At 42.8% G+C, this 25580-nt stretch overlaps 1 protein-coding gene across 7 annotated transcripts in view; it reads left to right on the top strand.

The window, feature by feature from the left end:
* Positions 1-24971, top strand: part of magi1a (membrane associated guanylate kinase, WW and PDZ domain containing 1a) — a 59467-nt gene extending 34496 nt beyond the window's left edge. For 5 of the 7 annotated variants that reach the window (XM_059502960.1, XM_059502962.1, XM_059502961.1 and 2 more), the window contains exons 11-20: positions 1743-2004; positions 5605-5696; positions 5984-6176; positions 7485-7796; positions 8632-8829; positions 9612-9699; positions 14230-14281; positions 15565-15708; positions 19216-19354; positions 23325-24971. In XM_059502960.1, coding sequence (XP_059358943.1) covers positions 1743-2004; positions 5605-5696; positions 5984-6176; positions 7485-7796; positions 8632-8829; positions 9612-9699; positions 14230-14281; positions 15565-15708; positions 19216-19354; positions 23325-24358 — 2514 coding nt within the window. In that variant the 3' untranslated portion in view covers positions 24359-24971. Of the gene's footprint in view, positions 1-1742; positions 2005-5604; positions 5697-5983; positions 6177-7484; positions 7797-8631; positions 8830-9611; positions 9700-14229; positions 14282-15564; positions 15709-19215; positions 19355-19672; positions 19762-23324 lie in introns of all 7 variants that reach the window. The other 2 variants (XM_059502963.1, XM_059502959.1) reach the window with 2 other exon arrangements.
* The last annotated feature ends 609 nt before the right edge of the window (positions 24972-25580 follow it).

Below are 25580 nucleotides of genomic sequence, written 5' to 3'. Positions count from 1 at the left end.
TGATATCCTTATTAGATCATGTTGTGGGTCTAAGAGGTACTGTTTTAAAATGGTTTTCCTATTTGAAGGGACAGTCCTTTTTATTGAGGGTTTTCTTCCACTTCAGTTTCTATTGACTGTGGAGTACCTCAGGGCTCTATTTTGGGGCCTATTCAGTTTTTACTATTTTTGCTGCATTTAGGCCTTATTTTTAAAAAAACACAGTATGTCTTATCTTTATGCTGATGATATTCAGATTTATTTGCCTTTTAGATCAGGAGGATCAACTTCTCATTCATCTTTGTTATTATGTCTTGAGGAGGTGAAGGGCTGGTTAGAGCAAAAATGCCTACAGCTAAATGCAAGTAAATCTGAAGTAATTTTTAAGCCAAATAAGGCTGACTGTGACATAAACGATGTGTTGGGTACATGGACAACAAATGTGCAGTCCCACATAAGAAATATGGGTGTAATTTTTGACCAGGCTGTAACGTTCAATCATCAGAAAAAAAAGTTTCTTCTTTCAGTTGAGGACTATTGCGAAAATGAAATACTTTTTGTTTGTTGCTGATCTTGAGATCATGATTCATGCACTTATCTCCTCCCGTTTGGACTACTGTAATGCATTTTATTTGGGAGTGAGCCAATCTGGTTCAATTGGTCCAGAATGCAGCTGCGAGGCTCCTTACTAGTACAAATAAAAGCACATTACTCCAGTTTTGGAAAAGATGCAACAACATCTGGTTAATTATCGGATTCAGAATAAGATGTATACAAAAATAGTCTTATGGCTTCAGAAGACTTTGTATGAACTACTTTACTATAGTGTTGGGAGGTGTTTGTCCTCGGCGGTGTGGCAGCGCCTTGTGGGGGGGAAAAACAATCATGAGAGTGTGAAAAACATGAAAGTGGGTAAATTCTGTCTAGAGATTCATAAGTCAACTAGTTGTGCAGAGTTAAGGTCACCGCACACTGGAGTCTGACATTTTTGAATGCTTTTGTTGTATTTATCATCCTTACAATTCGTCACTCAATGAAACCTTGCACACTGAGTCCGATGTGTATTAATGAATCTGTTGTGAAAAAATTCTTAAAACTGTACTAAAGTACTGTACTCCTAAAGTACTAGTACTGTAGTCTTCAGGCACTGAGGATGATTTTGTTCAGTGAGGAAAGAAAGGAAATACTGTGTCTATCCAATCCTGAGATAAGGAGAGGAAGGAGAGTTCCCCCTCCATGTTAAAGGGTTAGTTCACCCAAAAATCTAAATTATGTCATTAATAACTCACCCTCATGTCGTTCCAAACCTGTGAGACCTCCGTTCATCTTCGGAACACAGTTTAACACAGTTTAAGGAGCAGTGGCATTTTCCTGAGCAATTAAAAGTTTACTTCAGGATGTTGGTGGCTCAGTTTGATGCTTTGCTAGCAATACTAGAGCCACATATTAAAAAGAAGACCACCAATTTTCATGAATTGTGCAAGCATTTTTACAGTGCTTTGGGCTGCGTGACCAAAATGGATCAACTTGACAATCGGCATTCTGGATTTCGGCATTCGCTTGTACGGTGGCTTTGAATGGTCCAAACACTTTTCAAAATGCTTGCTACGGATGTGAAAAACGCTTTTTTTATGACAAAAGTTTTGGAGACAGTGTGTAAATGTGATTGACACAACGTGAGGCTTGTATTTATTTTTCATCATGTGAAAATTTCAGAGTCCTTGTTCAGTGCCCTTAAACCTGTACATTTCTGTGTCTCTCAGCAGTTGGAAAGGAAAGACAGTCAGGGCAGCTCTCAGCACAGCATATGCAGTCACCGCAGCACACACACAGACTCACCTGGCCGTCCGGAGCCCATCATGCCCACTGACACCCTGGGGGGCCCTCCGCCCGTGCCACCTCCTCCCACCCAGCCACTGCCTGTCCTGCCCACCTTTGACACCTCTGGAGCCAATGGGACTCTCCAGAAGAAACCGGACCCCTTCAAGATCTGGGCACAGTCCAGGAGCATGTACGAGAGCCGGGGTGAGTACTCATCTTACTGCAGGGAGTGTTTTTGTTTAAGCAAGCAACTACTGTAATGTGACATGTTGGCACGCTCTTCTCTTGCATGGATATGTTACAGCTACACACTTCAATTTAGTTTGATTTATCTTAAGATCCAGGTTTCTATGCCAGTGGCACTTTTCGTTAGTCATATTCATAATTTTGTTTCATGATAGTGTATAGTCAGATTGAAAATATCTGAAAGGCAGGCAGAGATGCAAGCTAACACAGTGGTGTCATCAAGTTTGAAATGATTGAGCTGTGCATCATCTGCATAGCAATAATAAGAGAAGCCATGTGGCCAGTGAGGAGGTGTAAGTGGAGAAAAGAAGAGGAATGAGCACTGAACCTTGAGGAACTCCAGTGATTAGCTGGCTTGACTCAGACAGCTTACTCCATGAAGCCCTGAAAGTTCTGCCTGTGAGGACAGAGTCATCTGAAGATGTTCCTCTGATGTCCAAGGGTGATTTACAGTGTCAAAGGCTGCAGACAGGTGCAGTTAAATAAGAAGTTTACTCTTGCTAGAAATGGTCATAAAGTCGGTCAGCACGGAGTGTCTGCTTCCGAATCCAGACTGGTTGTTCTCAAGTAGGCAGAGAGCTTATTGGACACATTTGAGACATTCAGAGAGCTTATTGGATTTTGAAAGAAAAACGAAAGAGACTGGTCTTTAGTTTTCAGCATTGAGTGCTTTCTTTTTGAGCAGGGGGAGCCTAACTAAAGTTGTGAGAAAGGGGATGTTGTAAACTGGACGGCACAAAAAACATTGAAAGCATGAAAACTTGAGTGGAGATGTGTGTGGGTGGAGGTAAGCTGTGGATATATAGATTGAAGAACTGATTGCTGATGGTTGCCATCTTATCAGGGGAAGTTGTAGAGAGTCGGGCTCGCAATCCAAGGGTTGTGAGTTCGAGCCTCGGTCTGGCAGGAATTGTGGGTGGGGGGAGTGCATGTACAGTGCTCTCTCCACCTTCAATACCACGACTGAGGTGTCCTTGAGCAAGGCATCGAACCCCCAACTGCTCCCCGGGCGCCGCAGCATAAATGATGAACACTGCTCCGGGTGTGTGTTCACAGTGTGTGTGTGTGCACTTTGGATGGGTTAAAAAAAAGCAGAGCACGGATTTCGAGTATGGGTCACCATACTTGGCTGTATGTCATGTCACTTTCACTTTCAGTGAAGAAGGGTCATCCACACTTGGAGAAGGTGGTCAAAGAAATGTACATACAAAATGTTTGTCAGTTTTGCAGTTATGTATAAGGATGAGCTGCTGATAGAAGAGGGAGGATTACATTCCCAAGTGTGCCATGTTGTCTGCTCATTTCAACCAAACCCAAATCAGTTTTTGCTAAAAAGCCTTGTTAAAGGGTTAATACACCCGACAATGAAAATTCGTCCATCTTCTACTCACCCTGGAAGCATCAACCCCTGTAGCGAATCCATGCGTTTTTTTTAAGATAAATATCCAGATTTCAAACGTAATTTCTCACTTTTTTTCTCACATCGGAAGCAGAAGACTCAGGAGGCTCGAGAGGGTCCATGTGCAGAGGTATTTATTGGGGTGAACAAAGCAGAGTCAGACAGGCTAGGGTCATACACAGTAAGGGCCAGTAAATACAAGCAAACAAGTCCAAAAAGACAGGCTGAGGCTGAAAACTACAGGAGTCCAAAACCAGAAGAGACAAATAAAGGGACATGCTCAGAATGCTAATGAAGAATGATAGGCAGGACTTTGCAAGCATGCACTGGCCAGTTAAGCCCATGAAAACACTAGTGGGTTACGTAGGAAGAACAGGTGAGGGCAGAACCGGACATTAGACTTTAGGAGACCGCCCCCTGTGTGTCTGGAGGAAGGGGCAGGTGTGTGAGCGCATATTACAATATTGTTGGCTATTGCTACAACCATACCTGTGCTATAATACAAGAAAGAAAAACATATAAACGGTTAAAAACAATCACTCTCTAGATCATGTAATAAAAACTTCAAATAATTATAAGATACCAAGTTTTGTAACTTCATCTGCTTTTGGAAAAGATTCCAGTCTGAAATGGCCGCATATTTAAAATATGTTTTACCAAGCTCAGTTCTAACAATAGACACACAAAGATTATAATTTGATTGAGAACATAATGAGTTAATGCCAGATGTAGTTACAGAGATAAAATGGCAAAAAAAAAAAAAAACATTATGGTTGTATATATCAACAGATATCAATGAATTTTTCTCTGAATACTCAAAGAAGACATACAGACATATCACACATACAACACAATAACAGTGTGTCAGGGGAATGTCTTTAAATTCTAATCAAGGAAAAGTCATACCATATATATATACACATATATATAATGTGTGTGTGTGTGTGTACACTAAATAATAAACGGCCCCAAAACAGGTCCTTAACAGCCTCCAGAGAATCTGACTGATACCCTTCCCTCTGAGTTCTTCCCTTTATATTAGCAATAAACACTGACATAGCATTTTCTGATAGTCCTACCAATCTAAGCCTATTTAATTATATGTCGTGATCCACAGTATCACAGTAGATCATGGTTTTAGTAATGCCAAATGCATGGTTTTAAGACCCACAAATGCATGATTTGCATGAAGTTGTGTTTCACGGTGTTTACACTTACTTTCATAGTGATTTACACTTTAAAAACATTAAATTTGTAATTTAACATTGGGATACAGGAAAAAAAGTATTTTAACAAAAAAAAGTAAAAACAGGCTTTAATAATTGCACTGAAAACAAGGTGGTTAAAAGATTGCATTTTTTCCGTTTCTGTCATACACCCTTCATCATGCATGACCCATTCCAGCAGTTACACGTGGTTATAGAGTATCTGAAGAGGAAGACTCAGTGTAAGCACACTGCATTCTGGTGCCCTACAGATGATGTGTATATATATATTGCAGTAATTTGTACCCCCACCTTTGTCATATCTGATGTGTATGCCTGTAGTTGTGAAGGTTATGGCAGTATATTTTGGGATGCACCTGAGTAGATGTCCATGTGCTCACAGGCCGGTTTGGTGGCAGATTGTTGGGCGACTCCACTCATTGTGCCAGTTCCCAGTCAGTGTTAAATGCTCCACACGGAGTGCACTTGGCAGATCCAGACCTCTGAAATGAACCGTGTGAAGGGGCCAATTAAATGCTCCATGCTAAGCTTCTGTGGTTAACATTATGTTGTTCCCTATGTGGTGAGGTGAGCATTCTGCTCATACTTACTGTTTGGCCGAGGCTTCGTCTGACAGTCAGTGTGGGAACAGCGTTAGACACCTCACCCATCTGCTGTCTTTTCATAATGCATATATGCAAATAAACTACCAACAACAGCAGTACAATCCCAGTGCTATCTGTAGAACAGGTGTGTTCATTTAGTATTAAGATTTAATCATTTGTAAAGCTGAGCTCTGTAAAGCTATATGTGCTTTCTGACAGTGGAAGTCTTATAGACTTTTACAGCGTCTATAATATATCTGCTTTGCAATCACTGTATCTCCTTTGTAACCATTTTAATGCAGAGACATGCTAGCAAATAAACAGATGTATTTATTAATCTACGTTTCAGTACCAGACTCTCAAGAACAAGACATCTTCCTCTGGAGGAAGGACACAGGCTTTGGCTTCCGTATCCTGGGGGGAAGTGAACCCGGAGAACCGGTGAGTCAGAGAACACACACAAACACACATGCATCCTCCCAACAACAACTGTTAGAGCAGAGCGGATACTGCTAGTCTGTCCCAATCACTGCTGCTGTCTTACACGCCATGCGCTGATGTGAATGGAGAAAGCTGCTGTGTGCTAACTTCGTCTCCAAAGTGTTTAGCGTGATATGAAGGACAGGGTCCTGAGATCAGAGACTTGTTCTTGAATTGGCTTATGCCACAGTCTGCAACCTGCCAGAGCTGTCCTTCTCACCAGTGTTCTTCCATCAAATGCATGTCAGATCTACATAGGGCACATAGTGAAGTACGGCTCCGCGGATGAGGACGGCCGCCTGCGCTCCGGAGACGAGCTCATCTGTGTCGACGGCACGGCGGTGGTGGGAAAGTCTCATCAGCTGGTGGTGCAGCTCATGCAGCAGGCGGCTAAACAGGGTCACGTCAACCTCACCGTCCGCCGAAAAAACACTTGCGGAGGTACACCTGCACTGGCATCTCATGTTCTAGTTTGATTTTCATTGTTGGTCATCTAATTGTTTTATTTGCATATGTTTTTCTCTTTCATTTTTCATTACTTCTAACACTACAGAACAGAAATCCTATGGACCTTTCTCATATTTTGTGCCACACATATAGTTTTCAAATAGCAAAGGAAAACAGCATGATAATTTTTTGACTTTAAAAAAATGGTAACAACTTTTTTCTACGGGACTTACGGGTTAAATTGACTGCTGATATGCATCATGTTGTATTATTATTATTTGGGCTTATTTAGTTAAATATGGCTTCAGGAGTAAGACCCAAAGCAACAAACCCTGGAGCATTACCACTGTGCTGAAATCTGAAATGCTTGTTCTTATTGAGAGTAATCGAAGTCAATCACATTATTTAAACACATTATCATTCACACCTCTGAAATATTGAGTCTTTAGGGTTCAGAGAGATCAAAGAGATCTTTACAAAAGTTTAGAAGTTCTCTTTGACCAATGAAAGGCACCGTAATGTAAATGTTGTGCTTCGTGGTTATGTGCATGTATTTTAAATATGAACACTTTTATTACTGAAATGCTGGGAAAGAAGCTTTGACATACGTCATGCTATAGCATCATTAAACCAACATCTATTCCATCTAACAATGGACAAAAGTCTTTGTTCCCTCTGAATATAAGGCAGCTGTGTTATTTGCACCCTGAATCAGCATATAAAGAATTTAGGGGAAGCATTTAATCAACCACATGAATATAATTGCTCTCAAATCGAACTGAATTGAATTCTAAATTTACAAAAATCATTCTTGAATCGAATCGAAAACCTGTAAATCATGAATTGAATCGATTCACTGTCAACCCAAAGATTCACAGCCCTACTGGGAACTGATTTCAAGAACAGTAGTGAGTGGAAGGTGTTTCGAAAAAAAGACAACTAAATCACAAAGTTTAGGACCACTATTATGGCAGCAACAAATATTCAATCAGATGCTAGATAATGTCTTATTTTCATAATGTAGGGCACGCACAACTAATCATTTCAGTAGACCACCAAACAGTCAAATGTTGTGTCAAATCATTTGTGCTAATTCAACCTTTTTCACATCACTAATTTTAAGAAGTATAATACAAGACAGAAAACTATTTAAACCACAGTGTGTCAGTCTTCCTGTTATTACATAGGAGATTTATCATTAATGTTGCCCTTGTGAGAGATCACAGGGTCTGTAGGATCACAGGTGATGCAGACGCACTGACGAGCCTCTCCGTGTGTGTGTGTGTGTGTGTGTGTGTGCAGGGCGTAAGGGCGAGGCGGACGTGCCGCCGTCCCCGGCCTCCTCTCACCACAGCAGCACGCAGGCGGCGTCGCTGACGGAGGAGAAGCGCACACCGCAGGGCAGTCAGAACTCGCTCAACACCGTGAGCTCGGGCTCCGGCAGCACCAGTGGCATCGGCAGCGGCGGAGGCGGCGGCAGCGGCAGCACTGTGGTCAACATGACCCCCGCCGCCCTGCAGCCCTACCACGTGGAGATCCAGCGCGCAGAGAACGAGGGCTTCGGCTTCGTCATCGTGTCGTCCGTGTCGCGTTCTGACGCCGGCTCCTCCTTCGGTACGGTGCTCGTGTGCTCGGCCAGTGAACGGCTAGGGATGATGCAACTTAATATGTTTTCAGTACGATACCGATATGAAGACCAGTATCATCAGTACTGATACTGATACGATACTTCTGAACTCAACTTTTACACTTTTACATTAAATTACTAAAACTAAAATGGGTAATAATAGCCACTTTATATTTTTTACTTTAGATTTTAAATGGATTTTAGCATTCAATATGCCGTAATTGCAACATATTGGATTATATTTTTGTTTACACATGGTTAAACTGTGTTTACTGTAATGGTAGCCATGTAAATCTACAAAGCATGGTAAAACCATGGTTCATTTTCACAAGGGACTGCAGTGACAAGCTGTTGCATGCATAAACTGACAGTGTAAGATTTATATTGACGTTCAGACGAGCAGGAAAGTAGTTCTTTCCTATACAATTATTTGCTGACATAGGTTTTTCTTCCAATTTAATCCATATTGCATGCATATTTATTTTTTTTGTTAAATAAAATTACTAGTATATGAAACACACTTAGTAACCATATTATATATTCGAGTATTGATACTTTCGATACTCGCATCAGTATTAATATATCGATACTTCAGGATCGATACGCCCGTCCCTAACCACGATGAGACGATGTGATTCAAGACTGTGATTTGATTTTTGGTGTTCAGATTTTATCACTGAATGTTGGCAGGGATTACTGGACATGAGAAAATGTTGATAAGAAATTATTTTAGTTTAAAGTCACCTTTTTCTCTCTCTTTTCTGTCTCTTTGTCTGTTTCCCTTCTGCCTCTGAACACACACACACACACACACACACACAGCGGGGAACACGGCCATGCCTCATAAAATAGGCCGGATCATTGAGTGCAGTCCGGCCGACCGCTGTGGGAAGCTGAAGGTGGGTGATCGGATCCTGGCGGTCAACGGCTGCTCCATCACCAACAAATCACACTCAGACATCGTCAACCTCATCAAAGAGGCCGGCCACGCCGTCTCGCTGCGCATCATACCCGGAGACGGTGAGTCTGTCTTCATGTTGAGATCTCATTTCAGATGATGCAACACTCGACTGGACGCATGTAAGATCAAGACAGTGGAGACTGTGAGTGATGCTCAGAGCTGAGAGCTGAATCCAGTTCAAAACAAAGCACTCTTTAAGCTTGTCTACAGGAAATCAGGAGCACAGAAGCGTAAATCTAGACCTGATGATGCTGGAGGGGATATTTTGAACTCTCACACATGAACGCATGCAATTCTCATAGGCAGTTTTGATTTGAAGAAGGCTGTCATGGGAAAACACAGAGATGGTGGTGAGGTCAGAGACCAGGCAGTGCTCAGCTCAAACTTTATCTACATGCAGAAATATAGATATGATCCTTTCTACCATGTTATTAAGAATTAGCCACAAGGTGGTGCTGCGATGAATTCCTTTACTTTTTAACTCCGGTGGCCTCCGATGGCCTAGAATCTGAATTCTGGAGTATGCCTGTATCTGTAAACACTGGTCCAGACACAACTAATGAAAAATAGTCCAGATGCATGGCCAAAACATCACTAAACCTAGAACAATCTGAAGAAGACCCATCAGATTTCAGCTTGTGTTGTGTGGTGGTCCAGTCTGATGTTGGTCCACAGTACAGAACAGATGAATCCACAGCTTCTTTCACTTCAGGGCTGAATGTTTTGCTTGTGTTCTCTTCACATGCTCGGAGCTCGATGACTGCCGCCTGGAGCTGCCTTTCACACATTTTCTGATTTAGCAGAGCTTTTAAAGCAACTGTCTTTCTCTCTACCCAAACAGAGACGTCAAACGCATCGCTCCTGACCAACGCAGAGAAGATCGCCACCATCACCACTACACACACACCTCAGAGCAACACAGAGCCCAGGTGAAACACACACACACACACACACACCTCAGAGCAACACAGAGCCCAGGTGAAACACACACACACACACACAGACACACACACACCTCAGAGCAACACAGAGCCCAGGTGAAACACACACACACACACACCTCAGAGCAACACAGAGCCCAGGTGAAACACACACACACACACACACACACACACACCTCAGAGCAACACAGAGCCCAGGTGAAACACACACACACACCTCAGAGCAACACAGAGCCCAGGTGAAACACACACACACACACACACACACACCTCAGAGCAACACAGAGCCCAGGTGAAACACACACACACACACACACACACACACACACACACACCTCAGAGCAACACAGAGCCCAGGTGAAACACACACACACACACACACACACACACACACACACACACACCTCAGAGCAACACAGAGCCCAGGTGAAACACACACACACACCTCAGAGCAACACAGAGCCCAGGTGAAACACACACACACACACACACCTCAGAGCAACACAGAGCCCAGGTGAAACACACACACACACACACACACACACCTCAGAGCAACACAGAGCCCAGGTGAAACACACACACACACACCTCAGAGCAACACAGAGCCCAGGTGAAACACACACACACACACACACACACACACACACACCTCAGAGCAACACAGAGCCCAGGTGAAACACACACACACACACACACACACCTCAGAGCAACACAGAGCCCAGGTGAAACACACACACACACACACACACACACACACACACACCTCAGAGCAACACAGAGCCCAGCTGAAACACACACACACACACACCTCAGAGCAACACAGAGCCCAGGTGAAACACACACACACACACACACACACACCTCAGAGCAACACAGAGCCCAGGTGAAACACACACACACACACACACACACACACCTCAGAGCAACACAGAGCCCAGGTGAAACACACACACACACACACACACACCTCAGAGCAACACAGAGCCCAGGTGAAACACACACACACACACACACCTCAGAGCAACACAGAGCCCAGGTGAAACACACACACACACACACACCTCAGAGCAACACATAGCCCAGGTGAAACACACACACACACACACACCTCAGAGCAACACAGAGCCCAGGTGAAACACACACACACACACACACACACACACACACACCTCAGAGCAACACAGAGCCCAGGTGAAACACACACACACACACACACACACCTCAGAGCAACACAGAGCCCAGGTGAAACACACACACACACACACACCTCAGAGCAACACAGAGCCCAGGTGAAACACACACACACACACACACACACACACACACACACCTCAGAGCAACACAGAGCCCAGGTGAAACACACACACACACACACACACACACCTCAGAGCAACACAGAGCCCAGGTGAAACACACACACACACACACACACCTCAGAGCAACACAGAGCCCAGGTGAAACACACACACACACACACACACACACCTCAGAGCAACACAGAGCCCAGGTGAAACACACACACACACACACACACACACCTCAGAGCAACACAGAGCCCAGGTGAAACACACACACACACACACACACACACACACACACACACACCTCAGAGCAACACAGAGCCCAGGTGAAACACACACACACACACACACACACACCTCAGAGCAACACAGAGCCCAGGTGAAACACACACACACACACACACACACACCTCAGAGCAACACAGAGCCCAGGTGAAACACACACACACACACACACACACACACACACCTCAGAGCAACACAGAGCCCAGGTGAAACACACACACACACACACACACACACCTCAGAGCAACACAGAGCCCAGGTGAAACACACACACACAAACACACACACACACACACACACACCTCAGAGCAACACAGAGCCCAGGTGAAACACACACACACACACACACACACACACACACACACCTCAGAGCAACACAGAGCCCAGGTGAAACACACACACACACACACACACACACCTCAGAGCAACACAGAGCCCAGGTGAAACACACACACACACACACACACACACACACACACCTCAGAGCAACACATAGCCCAGGTGAAACACACACACACACACACACACACCTCAGAGCAACACAGAGCCCAGGTGAAACACACACACACACACACACCTCAAAGCAACACAGAGCCCAGGTGAAACACACACAAACACACACACACACACCTCAGAGCAACACAGAGCCCAGGTGAAACACACACACACACACACACCTCAGAGCAACACAGAGCCCAGGTGAAACACACACACACACACACACACACACCTCAGAGCAACACAGAGCCCAGGTGAAACACACACACACACACACACACACACACACACCTCAGAGCAACACAGAGCCCAGGTGAAACACACACACACACACACACACACACCTCAGAGCAACACAGAGCCCAGGTGAAACACACACACACACACACACACCTCAGAGCAACACAGAGCCCAGGTGAAACACACACACACACACACACACACACCTCAGAGCAACACAGAGCCCAGGTGAAACACACACACACACACAGACACACACACACACACCTCAGAGCAACACAGAGCCCAGGTGAAACACACACACACACACACACCTCAGAGCAACACAGAGCCCAGGTGAAACACACACACACACCTCAGAGCAACACAGAGCCCAGGTGAAACACACACACACACACACACACACACACACACACCTCAGAGCAACATAGAGCCCAGGTGAAACACACACACACACACACACACACACACACACCTCAGAGCAACATAGAGCCCAGGTGAAACACACACACACACACACTTCAGAGCAACACAGAGCCCAGGTGAAACACACACACACACACACACACCTCAGAGCAACACAGAGCCCAGGTGAAACACACACACACACACTCTCACACACACACACACACACACACACACACACACCTCAGAGCAACACAGAGCCCAGGTGAAACACACACACACACACACACACACACACACACACCTCAGAGCAACACAGAGCCCAGGTGAAACACACACACACACACACACACACCTCAGAGCAACACAGAGCCCAGGTGAAACACACACACACACACACACACACACCTCAGAGCAACACAGAGCCCAGGTGAAACACACACACACACACACACACACCTCAGAGCAACACAGAGCCCAGGTGAAACACACACACACACACACACACACACACACCTCAGAGCAACACAGAGCCCAGGTGAAACACACACACACACACACACACACACACACACACACACCTCAGAGCAACACAGAGCCCAGGTGAAACACACACACACACACACACACACACACACACACACCTCAGAGCAACACAGAGCCCAGGTGAAACACACACACACACACACACACACCTCAGAGCAACACAGAGCCCAGGTGAAACACACACACACACACACACACACCTCAGAGCAACACAGAGCCCAGGTGTAACACACATACACACACACCTCAGAGCAACACAGAGCCCAGGTGAAACACACACACACACACACACACACACACCTCAGAGCAACACAGAGCCCAGGTGAAACACACACACACACACACCTCAGAGCAACACAGAGCCCAGGTGAAACACACACACACACACCTCAGAGCAACACAGAGCCCAGGTGAAACACACACACACACACAGACACACACACACACACCTCAGAGCAACACAGAGCCCAGGTGAAACACACACACACACACACCTCAGAGCAACACAGAGCCCAGGTGTAACACACACACACACACACCTCAGAGCAACACAGAGCCCAGGTGAAACACACACACACACACACACACACCTCAGAGCAACACAGAGCCCAGGTGTAACACACATACACACACACCTCAGAGCAACACAGAGCCCAGGTGAAACACACACACACACACACACACACACACACACCTCAGAGCAACACAGAGCCCAGGTGAAACACACACACACACACACCTCAGAGCAACACAGAGCCCAGGTGAAACACACACACACACACCTCAGAGCAACACAGAGCCCAGGTGAAACACACACACACACACAGACACACACACACACACACCTCAGAGCAACACAGAGCCCAGGTGAAACACACACACACACACACACACCTCAGAGCAACACAGAGCCCAGGTGTAACACACACACACACACACACCTCAGAGCAACACAGAGCCCAGGTGAAACACACACACACACACACACACCTCAGAGCAACACAGAGCCCAGGTGAAACACACACACACACACACACACACACACACACACACACACCTCAGAGCAACACAGAGCCCAGGTGAAACACACACACACACACACACACACACACACACACACACACACACTTCACTAGGATCTGTTCAACATTTGTATGGATGTACAGTACTAGTAATGATACTTCTGTAATAATGATAATGAGGAAGTTGTTGGTAACATGCCAGTTCCTTTCTCTTCGTCCAGCAGGAATAACAAACCCAAAGCCGCTCTGCCGCAGCCAGCAGCCTTCAGTCAGGTGAGAGATAGATCTGTGATGCACACACAATCTAGATTAGACCGGGATCAGGACTAGTCCAATAACACATTACTAGTTGGTTTGTAGAAAGGTTTTTTATTTTATTTTATTTTTTTACTTTTGTTGTACTGTCTGTTCTTTAAGGCTGAACTTTCACACATATTATTTTGTATCATTTTGCAGCCTTGTGCTAAAAGGCCAACAAATCAAACAGATGTGCAATTACTGCGCTCTAACAATACTAGGGTGCATAGATCAATAAAAACTGTAATGTCTTAAAATGCTAAATACAAGGAACCTCACTCACTTTTGTACTTCCTGATGATTTGAAGATTTTCGTGTTAAAAAAAATCCATAAAGCGCATACAAATCAATGGGAATGCTATAAAATGCCTAAAATAAATGTTCACATCAGTCTTCACTCACAATGGACAAAGCAAAACACAGTTTTCTGGATTATTAAAAAGACGATAAACGCTGAAATGACAGATGTGTAACTTGAATCCTAACCCTACACTGAAAAACATGTAACATGCACTAATCCTGGTTTTATTTATCATCTTAATTAGTTATCATTTTTTTAAGTTTAACAATGTTCTCCTGTTTTAAATGTAAATGTTTAAGTGTCGACATCATATGTTTACTCGAAATGATTGAAGAATTCTCTATTTATTCCCACCTGGTCAGATATTAAACACAAATGTCTTAATTTACATCTCTGATGTAGTATATTATATCAATCTGGAGATGAGCTGAAATATCGACCATTTAACATTACTGAGAGCACTTGATTTGGCATAAATGTCAGGCTGAACTATTTTTTGTTTGTTTGTTTTTGTTAGCAAATGACACAGTAACACATATTGTTTGTGAATCCCATTGTTGTGGTTCCTGGATTGCACAAACTCAGAGTTTGATTTGTGTATTAGCTGTGTGGAGGTCTGTACTGTACTGTACCTGCAGGCAATACAAGTTAAGCAAGAATGAAACATGAGGTCTAACTCTAAAGAGCAAAAGCCTCCATCTGATCACAGTGCTGTCTAAGAAACATCTTACAGATTTATCATAAAAAATGAATTATCTCAAAAAGTTCTGTTTTGCCTGTACATACAGTATGTGTACTTAATACATGATAATTAGTTACTAGCCCTGAAGGTGCCCCTGACCCTGACCCAAGTTGTTAGCTTATATTACTCTTTGTAGTCTGCTGGGTAAGTGCACAGACTGTAAAATGAACCGGTTGCCAGCTTGGTTTGGTGATCTGGTTGTGTTTGTGTGTTCAGGAGGCAGAGTATTACTCTGTTGATCTGGAGAGGGGGAGTAAAGGTTTCGGCTTCAGTCTGAGAGGCGGTAAGGAGTACAACATGGATCTGTACGTGCTGCGATTAGCTGAGGATGGAGCCGCTGTCAAGAATGGCAAGATGAGGGTAAGAGTAAAATGAGTTTTTCTTCACAGAAATAGCATACGTTTTTCTTAATTGAAACAAAAGTCCACATTTTCTTCTTTGTAAAGAACGAAAGCTTTTATTTCGATACATTGATACAAATGTATAAAATATATGGCAGAATAAAAAAATCTATATATAATTTTGAGCAAATAAAATTAGTGGCCTAGTGGTTAGAGAGTTTGTCTCCTAACCCTATGGTTGTGTTCAAATCTCGGGCCAGCAACACCACAACTGAGGTGTCCTTGAGCAAGGCACCGAACCCCAAACTGCTCCCCGGGCGCCGCAGCATAAATGATGCACACTGCTCCGGGTGTGTGTTCACAGTGTGTGTGTGTGTGTGTGTGTGTGTGTGTGTGTGTTCACTGCTGTGTGTGTGCACTTCGGATGGGTTAAATGCAGAGCACGAATTCTGAGTATGGGTCACGATACTTGGCTGAATGTCACGTCACTCACTCATCTGCATAATATTTAGTACGATTATCAAAGCATAAATCCAGTAAATCACTTCCATCAATATCTCCAAAGCTTGCACAGACATAAATAAATTCAGTGCACACAGAATGAAGTAGTTTAAGTCTTTGGATCTTTTAATAGTGATGATTCTGGCTCACATTTAACAAAAACCCACCAATTCACTATCTAGAATATGGTGACATGCCAGTCAGCTAATCAGCTCAAAACACCTGCAAAGGTTTCCTTAGCTTTCAAAATGGTCTCTCAGTTTGGTTCACTAGGCTACACAATCATGGGGAAGACTGCTGATCTGACAGTTGTCCATAAGACAATCATTGACACCCTTCACAAGGAGGGTAAGACACAAACATTCATTGACAAAGAAGCTGGCTGTTCACAGAGTGCTGTATCCAAGCATGTTAACAGAAAGTTGAGTGGAAGGAAAAAGTGTGGAAGAAAAAGATGCACAACCAACCGAGAGAACCACAGCCTTATGAGGATTGTCAAGCAAAATCAGTTCAAGAATCTGAGTGAACTTCACAAGGAATGGACTGAGGCTGGGGTCAAGGCATCAAGAGCCACCACACACAGACTTGTCAAGAGATTTACTGAACCACAGACAACATCAGAGGCGTCTTACCTGGGCTAAGAGAAGAAGAACTGGACTGTTGCCCAGTGGTACAAAGTCCTCTTTTCAGATGAGAGCAAGTTTTGTATTTCATTTGGAAACCAAGGTCCTAGAGTCTGAAGGAAGGGTGGAGAAGCTCATAGCTCAAGCTGCTTGAAGTCCAGTGTTAAGTTTCCACAGTCTGTGATGATTTGGGGTGCAATGACATCTGCTGGTGTTGGTCCACTGTGTTTTATGAAAACCAAAGTCACTGCACCTGTTTACCAAAAAATCTTGGAGTACTTCATGCTTCCTTCTGCTGACCAGCTTTTTGAAGATGCTGATTTCATTTTCTAACAGGATTTGGCACCTGCCCACACTGCCAAAAGCACCAAAAGTTGGTTAAATGACCATGGTGTTGGTGTGTTGACTGGCCAGCAAACTCACCAGACCTGAACCCCAGAGTGAATCTATGGGCTATTGTCAAGAGGAAGATGAGAAACAAGAGACCAAACAATGCAGATGAGCTGAAGGCCACTGTCAAAGAAACCTGTGCTTCCAGACCACCTCAGCAGTGCCACAAACCTATCACCTCCATGCCACGCCGAACTGAGACAGTAATTAAAGCAAAAGAAGCCTCTACCAAGTACTGAGTACATGTACAGTAAATTAACATACTTTCCAGAAGGCCAATAATTCACTAAAAATGTTTTTTATTGGTCTTAGGAAGTATTCTAATTTGTTGAGGTTTGTTGGTGGGTTATTGTTAAATGTGAGCCAAAATCATCACATTTAAAAGAATCAAATACTTAAACTACTTCAGTCTATGTGCATTGAATTTATATAATACACAAGTTTCACAGTTTGAGTTGAATTACTGAAATGAACTTTTTCACGACATTCGAATTTATTGATATGCACCTGTATTACTCATTTTGAAAGGAATAAACACTGGTGGATTCACCTTGGGACTTTTTCAGCACTCTAGGATTCTTGGACTGTTTTCAGGCTACGGTGCAGAGAATTGTATGCTTTTAACAGACTGACTTTTCCTTGTTTTATTATGTTGTTTTGAAGTCCCACAAACTTTGTAAATACATCATTCTTAAATGATGTTCTGTTTTATGTCATTGTTTTAAAGCATATAATGCCTGGCTGGAACACACCCAATCAGTTCTTATTATTGTAATTTTCGTCAAAATAATGAAATGCTAATCGACATAACCATTATCACTGCTTAGAATACAATTAAATATTGTGTGCCTTAATTAGTCTAAGGATCCACATAATCTCACAGTAGAATTTATTTTAAACCGTCAACTAATGTTATGAAGTGAGTTTGGAGTAAAAACATGTTATTAAAAGTGGTATTTTCATATGCTCTGAGATGGAGCAGCATTTACTACACAGAGCTGTAGTTCACTGAGAAACTAAGCAAACAACTAACATTATTGCGAACCATTTTGTCGAATTCATAATCCTACCTTTATTATGTAAATTATACATAATAAAGCGATTATGAACACTGTCACGATCATTAGATGGAGTGCCCATGAACTTCAGTAGAGGGAACTCCACTCAGGACCATTCCACCCATCAACCACCAGATGTCACTTGGACACTAGCACCTCTCATACTGTTGCACCACACCCGAACTACATTCCCCATGAGTCACTGCATCACAATTACCCTGCCACACCTGCACCTCATTCATCAGTCAATTTCCTTGCCACACCTGCACCTCATTTACACACACATAAAAGCAGCACAATCACTCTCACTCACTGCAAAGTCTTGTTTAGCCAGTCTGACATTTCCGAGCGTTTTTTCCTGTGTTTGTTATTCCTGTGTTTGACCTTTGGACTGTGTATTCCGACTCTGATTCTCTGCTGCCTGTCCCGATCTCTGCTTGTTTCTGGTTACGATTCTGGTTATCCCTGACACACCTGACGCCATTCCTGATCCCTGCCTATCTGAATATTCTGTTTAATAAATGCTGCACATGGATCCGAACCCCTCTGACTCCTCGTTACAAACACGATTTCGCATAGCTTTTTAGAGAACTATGGCTCTGTGTAGTAAATGCTGCTCTACCTGAAAGCAGGTGATGGAGATTTACTGCTAATCACAGGACCAGCTTTACTGACTAAATGCATGTGACGATTTAATCTGCAGCCTTGAATGTGAAAAATTAGCAAAAAAAAAATGGGAAGGTGGCAAAAATATTTCCACGACACTGTACTTTAGACAGGTTTTTTTTGTTGTCGTTGTTTTTTTTTTTTTTTTTTCAGTATTGATCAAGATTTATTAACCAGTAACACAAGTGTATTATGATTTGTGAGAAGCACCCAGTTTTGTTCGTCAGCCGCTCATGATGCCCTCTTGAGGCTCCCATAAGCTAATGATGGTGTCTGCCTCATTTACAGGTTGGTGATGAAATACTGGAGATCAATGGTGAAAGTACAAAAAATATGAATCATTCTCGTGCCATTGAGCTGATTAAGACTGGTGACAGAAGAGCTCGACTGGTGCTGAAGAGAGGAGACGGATCCGTCCCAGAGTATGGTGGGTAACAAACAAGATCACTCTCTGCTAATGTCTCATGCTTTTTGCATTTTGTTTCAAAGTGTTCAGTCATTGTGTTTTAATCTATACTGAACTGTCTTTTCCTCTTGTTCTCTACCATAAAATTGTTACTTCTTTGTGATCAATCAGCCTCTGTTATGTGTTCATCTAGAGAATGAGATCTTCAGTTCTTCTGAACAGTCTTCAGTCAGCCAATAAATCTGTTGTGATTTGTCAGAGTGCTGTATGTTTCCGTTCTCTTTATTTATCTCTGTTTCTTTCTCTCCTTGATCTCTCGTTCTCTGGTGGGCTCCTCAGCTATGATGGGCCCCCATCTCGCTGCCTGTCTGAGGAATGATAAGCTGGGCGAGCCCTGCTTCTACCTAATGGGTCAAAACCAAGCCACGGTTTGTAAAGGACATTCTGTGTGTCAACCCTTCCTGTCACCCAGTCACACGTTATAAGCCCCGCTAAGGCACATGCGTGTCGCTGCCTCACCCGCTCTCATCTCACCCCGGTGGATCTATTCAGCCGCTGGCCTCTGATAGCATGCTCAGTGGATATATGCTCCTGATGGCATGCTCAGATGCCTGTGTGATGCACAGTGTGTGGATGTTGTGGACACTGCAGTGCTTTCATATCACTGATAGCACAGATGGGTGAATGTTACATGAACTTGCCAGGGTCACAAAACTAATTATACAAATAAAAAAATATCTTTTGTTATTACCCATAGAACAAGTTTTGTTAGATTCACCCATAAGCAAGTAATGGAATGAGTGTGCTTTTGTATTCTGGTCTTGTGACAACTTGACAAAAGATACAACTTGAAAATTGTTGTAGTAATGACAAACATTGCCCTCCACAAATATTAGTACCCTTGATGAATATAAGGAAAACAGGCTGTAAGAAATGTCTGCGCTATTTATACTTCTTTCAAAAATCTAACCTTTCAAATAAAATAAAATAATTGGAAGAAAAAATGCCTGTGTTTAATGGACCAGGAGGAGTTCTCATCACAGGTCCAGTTCTCGCTATTAACAAACCATTAATGACTTTTGTCTCAGTGAACTCCTAAATTGCATACACTGCTCATAAACAGCAGGTTCAAGGAGCAATCAGGTGTCTTAAAGACACTTCAGCAAGGATTTGCCATTACCAATGATTTCAGAAATGCACATTTGGCAACCGTTTCATCCTGTAATCTGGGAAGGTTCATTGTGAAGACATTTTCCTTTCAACTCCATCCCGGTGTTACCCTGAATAACTTTAACACTGTTGTCCATTTGTCCTTGCCATATCTTTTTCTGTCTTAACATAATGGCATAGTATGATCTAAAGCAGTGCTTCTCTAACCTGTTCATGCCAGCACTGCACATCCTCTTAGGATGCAACCAGTTCAAGTCATCAGCCCGGCTGTGTCTATAACAGTGAGGTTCGAAGTTTAGATTGTCATCACCCAGCTGTGAAATCTTGACAGTCTGTTCTTCTGAAAGTCGAGGTTGGAAATCGATGGCGGTTGCAGCTCATCTGTCTGCTGCTGGCCTTTGCCATGCCATGCATATTCAAGAAAATGAAACCTTTCAGCAACCCAGTTTTAAAAGCTATGTTAAAATGATATATTTTTACTTTTTTACAGAACTAAACAGCTACCATAGAGACCACAGTTGGCAAGAGTTATAGTTGGTCTAATCTACCCGTTAGCCTCCACTCACGGTCTCTTCATCACAAGCCTGGTCCCCAAGGCACTATAAGACGGTTCTTGCCCATGACTGCATCATATTGGCACATTAGCATTTAGGAGTACAGTATGCATGGCAAGAGAAACTAATAAAACTGCATAAAGACCTTCATACCTGGGTTCTAGACTACAGATGCAATGATTGCAATTCTCTTGGCTGATTCTGAATTTTCTTTCTTCTTTTTTTTTTCTTTTTTTTGGGGGAAGTGTGTCTTGGTGATACTGATTTTTGCAGATTCCGATTTTCTGAAGAACTGTAAATGACAGCATATATTAAAAAAATCTAAGCAAATTTCAATGCAGAAATTTTTTACATTATAAAAGAAATTATTAACCATTACAATTCCCCCAATCTGGACTAAATTGAAGATTTTCTCTGACTTAACTCTCAAAATAAAGTGCTCGGTCACTGGAAAGAGGAAGAAATAGTTCCAAAAATAGTGGGAAACAGATTTCATTTCCCACTATGTTTATAAATGGTAATTCTGTCATGTTTCATATCAAATTCTTACTTTGTTTCAATGAATTCAGTTAGAATAATAAGAAACTGTAGAGTTGTTACCATTCAAATGAAATTAGTATTTATCAAACTCTATCTTTCCACTGCTGAGGAAACAGAAGCTGCATCTGGAGTGCCATTAGATGCCTTTACACTGACAGTTTGATGAAGCCAAGCAGCCATATGTATTTCCACTGCAAGATGTCAAATGCGTAAATAATTTTATAAGATTGTTTTACATAATTTTAAAAAAGAAAATGCAGTGATACTTTTAAATATGACTTAACCACCAGTAGTTGGCGGCAAGTGTCTGTTTTAATGAGTTAGCCATTTAATCATTAATTCAACTGATTAATTCAGAAATGAGGCACCTGACTGTCCTTATGAATGGGCCATTGAATCATTGAGTCACTCAATTGATTCATAAGTGTGGATTCCTTCAGTAGCGAAACACTGCTGTGTGTTGCTCGGAGATGCACAGCAGGTCTGCTGTGGCTTCGTCAGCGAAATTGAGCAGAAACTGTCAATATTTTGTCTTAAATCTAAGTCACTTATTCTTTATGCCCAGACCTTTCAAATATATTTGCATTACAGTGGCCCTTTCACCAATGGTGGTTGTAAGATATTTTATTCACATCTGGCAAGTGGACTCATAATACGTGGAAAAATTACGCAGTGTAGTCTTTATTCAGTCATAAAAACAGAATTCACAGTTTTACGCAGAATGTCACAGAATTTGTCAAACTTTGAATAAATTAATCAATCAAAAGTAGGTCATTACACTTAAATAAAATCACGATATGCATCTGTAAACATTAAATCGCAAAAGTCGATTTAAATATGAATCCTGCATGTTCTGCATGTCTCCGTTAATGAATGGCACAGACGCCCGGTTTCATTTACTACACACTGAAGGGTGCGTTAATGAAATTAATGATTTATGCCTTCATTGTGATGACCATAAAAATGTAAATACACAACACAGAATTTCTGAGCGAAAAAAATTAATAAGGCTACTTTAATTAAATTAATAAATTAGATTGTTTATACATTCCAATAATTAGACATGCTAAAACACAGAATTAGATAACAATAAAAATATAAATAATATAGTAAGAAAAAAATCATAGGGCCCTAAACTTTTAATAAATTGATGTGGAAATGTATAAGTTTCATGATTTTGATTAATTAGACTTGCTAATTGATACAATTTAATTTAACTGTTAAAAAGGAGTTGAGAACAATGTAAACTGAAAAAAGCAATACTCAGCAATTAAAATGAGGAAAAAATAAATAAATCCATGCATCCAGGAATCAATAGTGCGTGGAGTTCCCCATCTGGTAATGAGCCTGTACAGCAGAGCCTTCCTTAGAAACATGATCATGTATGAGAAACACCACAAGCTGTTTGACCTGGTGGTGTTTTCAGAGCTTTAATCTAGGGCAAACCTGGGTACAGAACTTTGCAGAAACCTGAAAGGTTTGCATTTTCTTGGTCAGTTTCCACTTGTGTAGTTTATTCGTTTCTATGACTAGACTGAATAAAACACAAGTAGGTTTATCCAAACCTTTGCCTGCTTGTGTATAGATGTTGTTGAATGAAATGTTTGCTTTTATGCTCGATCACATCAAGTGCTGTCTGCTTGTTCAAGTTCTATGTTATGTCTAAACTGATAACAGCCGAGTGTTTTCAGTGGCCTAACTTAATGCCTTTCTTTATTAATTTCCAGACGGCCCAAATGACAGCTACTCTCCCTCACCCAGGCCACAAAATAATTCGGAAGTGAGGGCCTTGCTAGCCAGTGGCCCCTTTCATCATCCGTCCGAGTCCAGCTATACATCAGAGCATCCCACACCATCCCAGCCCAAGCAGCACCAAACTAAAGACAGGCAGCATGATCAGACGAGAGAACCAGAGAGGGACAGCAGAACAGGACTGTACTCGAGCGCTCCACAACACCCTTTCAGGAACAACCGTCCCAGCCCCTCGCCGTCCCCCGACAGCAAAAACAACTCCCACCGCAAGGTCAAGAAGTCCGAGTCAGAGAGCGGCATTGCCAAGCTCTTCAAAACACTGAGGAAAGAGGGCGGATTTGGGAGGAAAACGTCCAACCAGGATCTCCTGAGGCGAGGCCGCAAACCCTCCACAGACGCGCAGAGTAGTGCGGGGTCTCAGGTGCGCAGCGGGTCCTTGGATCGCTCCTCCTCCCGGAAGCACAACACCTCTCCAGACCGCCGCAGGGCTAAGTCTGTGGACCGCCGAACAACACGCTCATATAAAGATCAGTCCCCTGAGCGAAGCTATCAAGCCTCTTCCCAGGACCTGCTGTGCCAGATCTCCACTCCAGAAAGGCTTGTCCGGCCCCAGAAAGAGCCCCAAACACCCCACAGGAACTACAGCAAACAGGGCTCCTTCACATCCACCCCTGAACGATCCCACAAACCCACGGCCCACACTCTCACTCGCACACCTGAACGTGGTCTAAAGAACAGGAACATTCTGCTCAACAGCTCTCCGTCCAGTCAAGCTGAGAGACAGGGATACTTCATCAACGGAGCCTCGGAACGATGTTTCCGCAGGAGATCGGACAGCAGCAGCGATGGAAGTTACCTGGAAGAGGGCACGGCTCCACAGCTGAGGGATTATTACAACGCACTGAAAGCCAGCAGTGTGAACGGGAGCGGCGTGGGCCTCGGCCTCATCCCGATCTCTCCGAGCAAGAGACGGCTTTACAAGGAGAACCACGCAGACCTCAGCATCTGAGCTCAACCAGACTGAGCTTCACCACAGCAAAACAAGGCTCCTTTTTCTAGTTTGTTTTTATATGTTGTGTTGCGAGTGAGATCCATGTTTTGTTAAAAGACACACACTTTTCTTTTCTTTTTCCCTTTTTTTAAATGTGTCTACTTTGCATCTCCTCTTTTCTCCAAATGGAGATTTACTGAACCAGAGCACAAGCATTCAACATTTGTTTCTTTGTTTGTACATTTTAAAAAATGTGTGGCGAAACCTGGACTCAGACTATGATGCTACTGTTTAATTGAGTAATATATATTTAAGCTGTATATTTATTTTTAATAACTGAAATGTAACTTGATAGGATGTCCAGATGAGAAAAGCATCATTCAGTCTTGCTCTGTTGTAATTTATCTGACTTTGTTAGTCCTAACACTGCACTGGACTGAGGCATGAGCCGCCCGTTAGCAAAAAAAAAAAAAAAAAAAAAAAGGGAAAAAATGAAGGCAGAAAATATTATGTTATTATGTTGTCTCCGTAATCACCAGAACTTAGTCTAAAGACACGTATGCACAATTGAGAAAACTTGACCCAACTTTAGCTTAAAGCCAGTTATTTTAGGAATGATTTGGATCTTTCTAAAAAGTGACAGAGCTAATTCATTCAACTATGAAAACACTGGATGTATATAATGTGAGAGGTCATTCTAATTCACAGTCATTTTAAGCAAAAGTCTGAAGTATTTTGAATTGTCCCTTATGCAGCCACATTTACCTCCATAAATTCAAGTACCAAAGGCGATTGAAATGCTCTGAACGAATGGAATCCCTTATCAAGCTTGTGAAAATAAACGTGACACATGGACGCAGCACACATTTTAAGCTGAATGTAGAGTTGCAGCACGGATCTGTTCAGGTCACCGGATCCGATCTAAATGACACCGTGAAAACGGCACATGGCGCAATCTGCCCATCTGAGCCAACACTCGCTCTCTAGAGCCACTGAACTTCAGTGAAATGCAGACGCAAAACGTGTTTGTTTGGGAACACCGCTGTTTTGTGCATTTTGACAGGACCGAGAACAGGGAATTCCTTCACTGTCATCTGAATGGTACTGTATCAAAATGACAGATCAGCTGTTGTCTTTTGTACAAATTTTATTACTGTATGTACTTCAGAACTGTGTATGTAAGGATACTGTTGCCTTTTCTCTGTACAAAATAGAATTTATGAAAGATGTCCACCTAAAG

The sequence above is a fragment of the Carassius carassius genome, chromosome 21 (genome assembly GCF_963082965.1).
Source record: "Carassius carassius chromosome 21, fCarCar2.1, whole genome shotgun sequence".
In the NCBI taxonomy this organism is placed as follows: Eukaryota; Metazoa; Chordata; class Actinopteri; order Cypriniformes; family Cyprinidae; genus Carassius; species Carassius carassius.
This window is presented reverse-complemented; position numbering and strand designations above follow the sequence as displayed.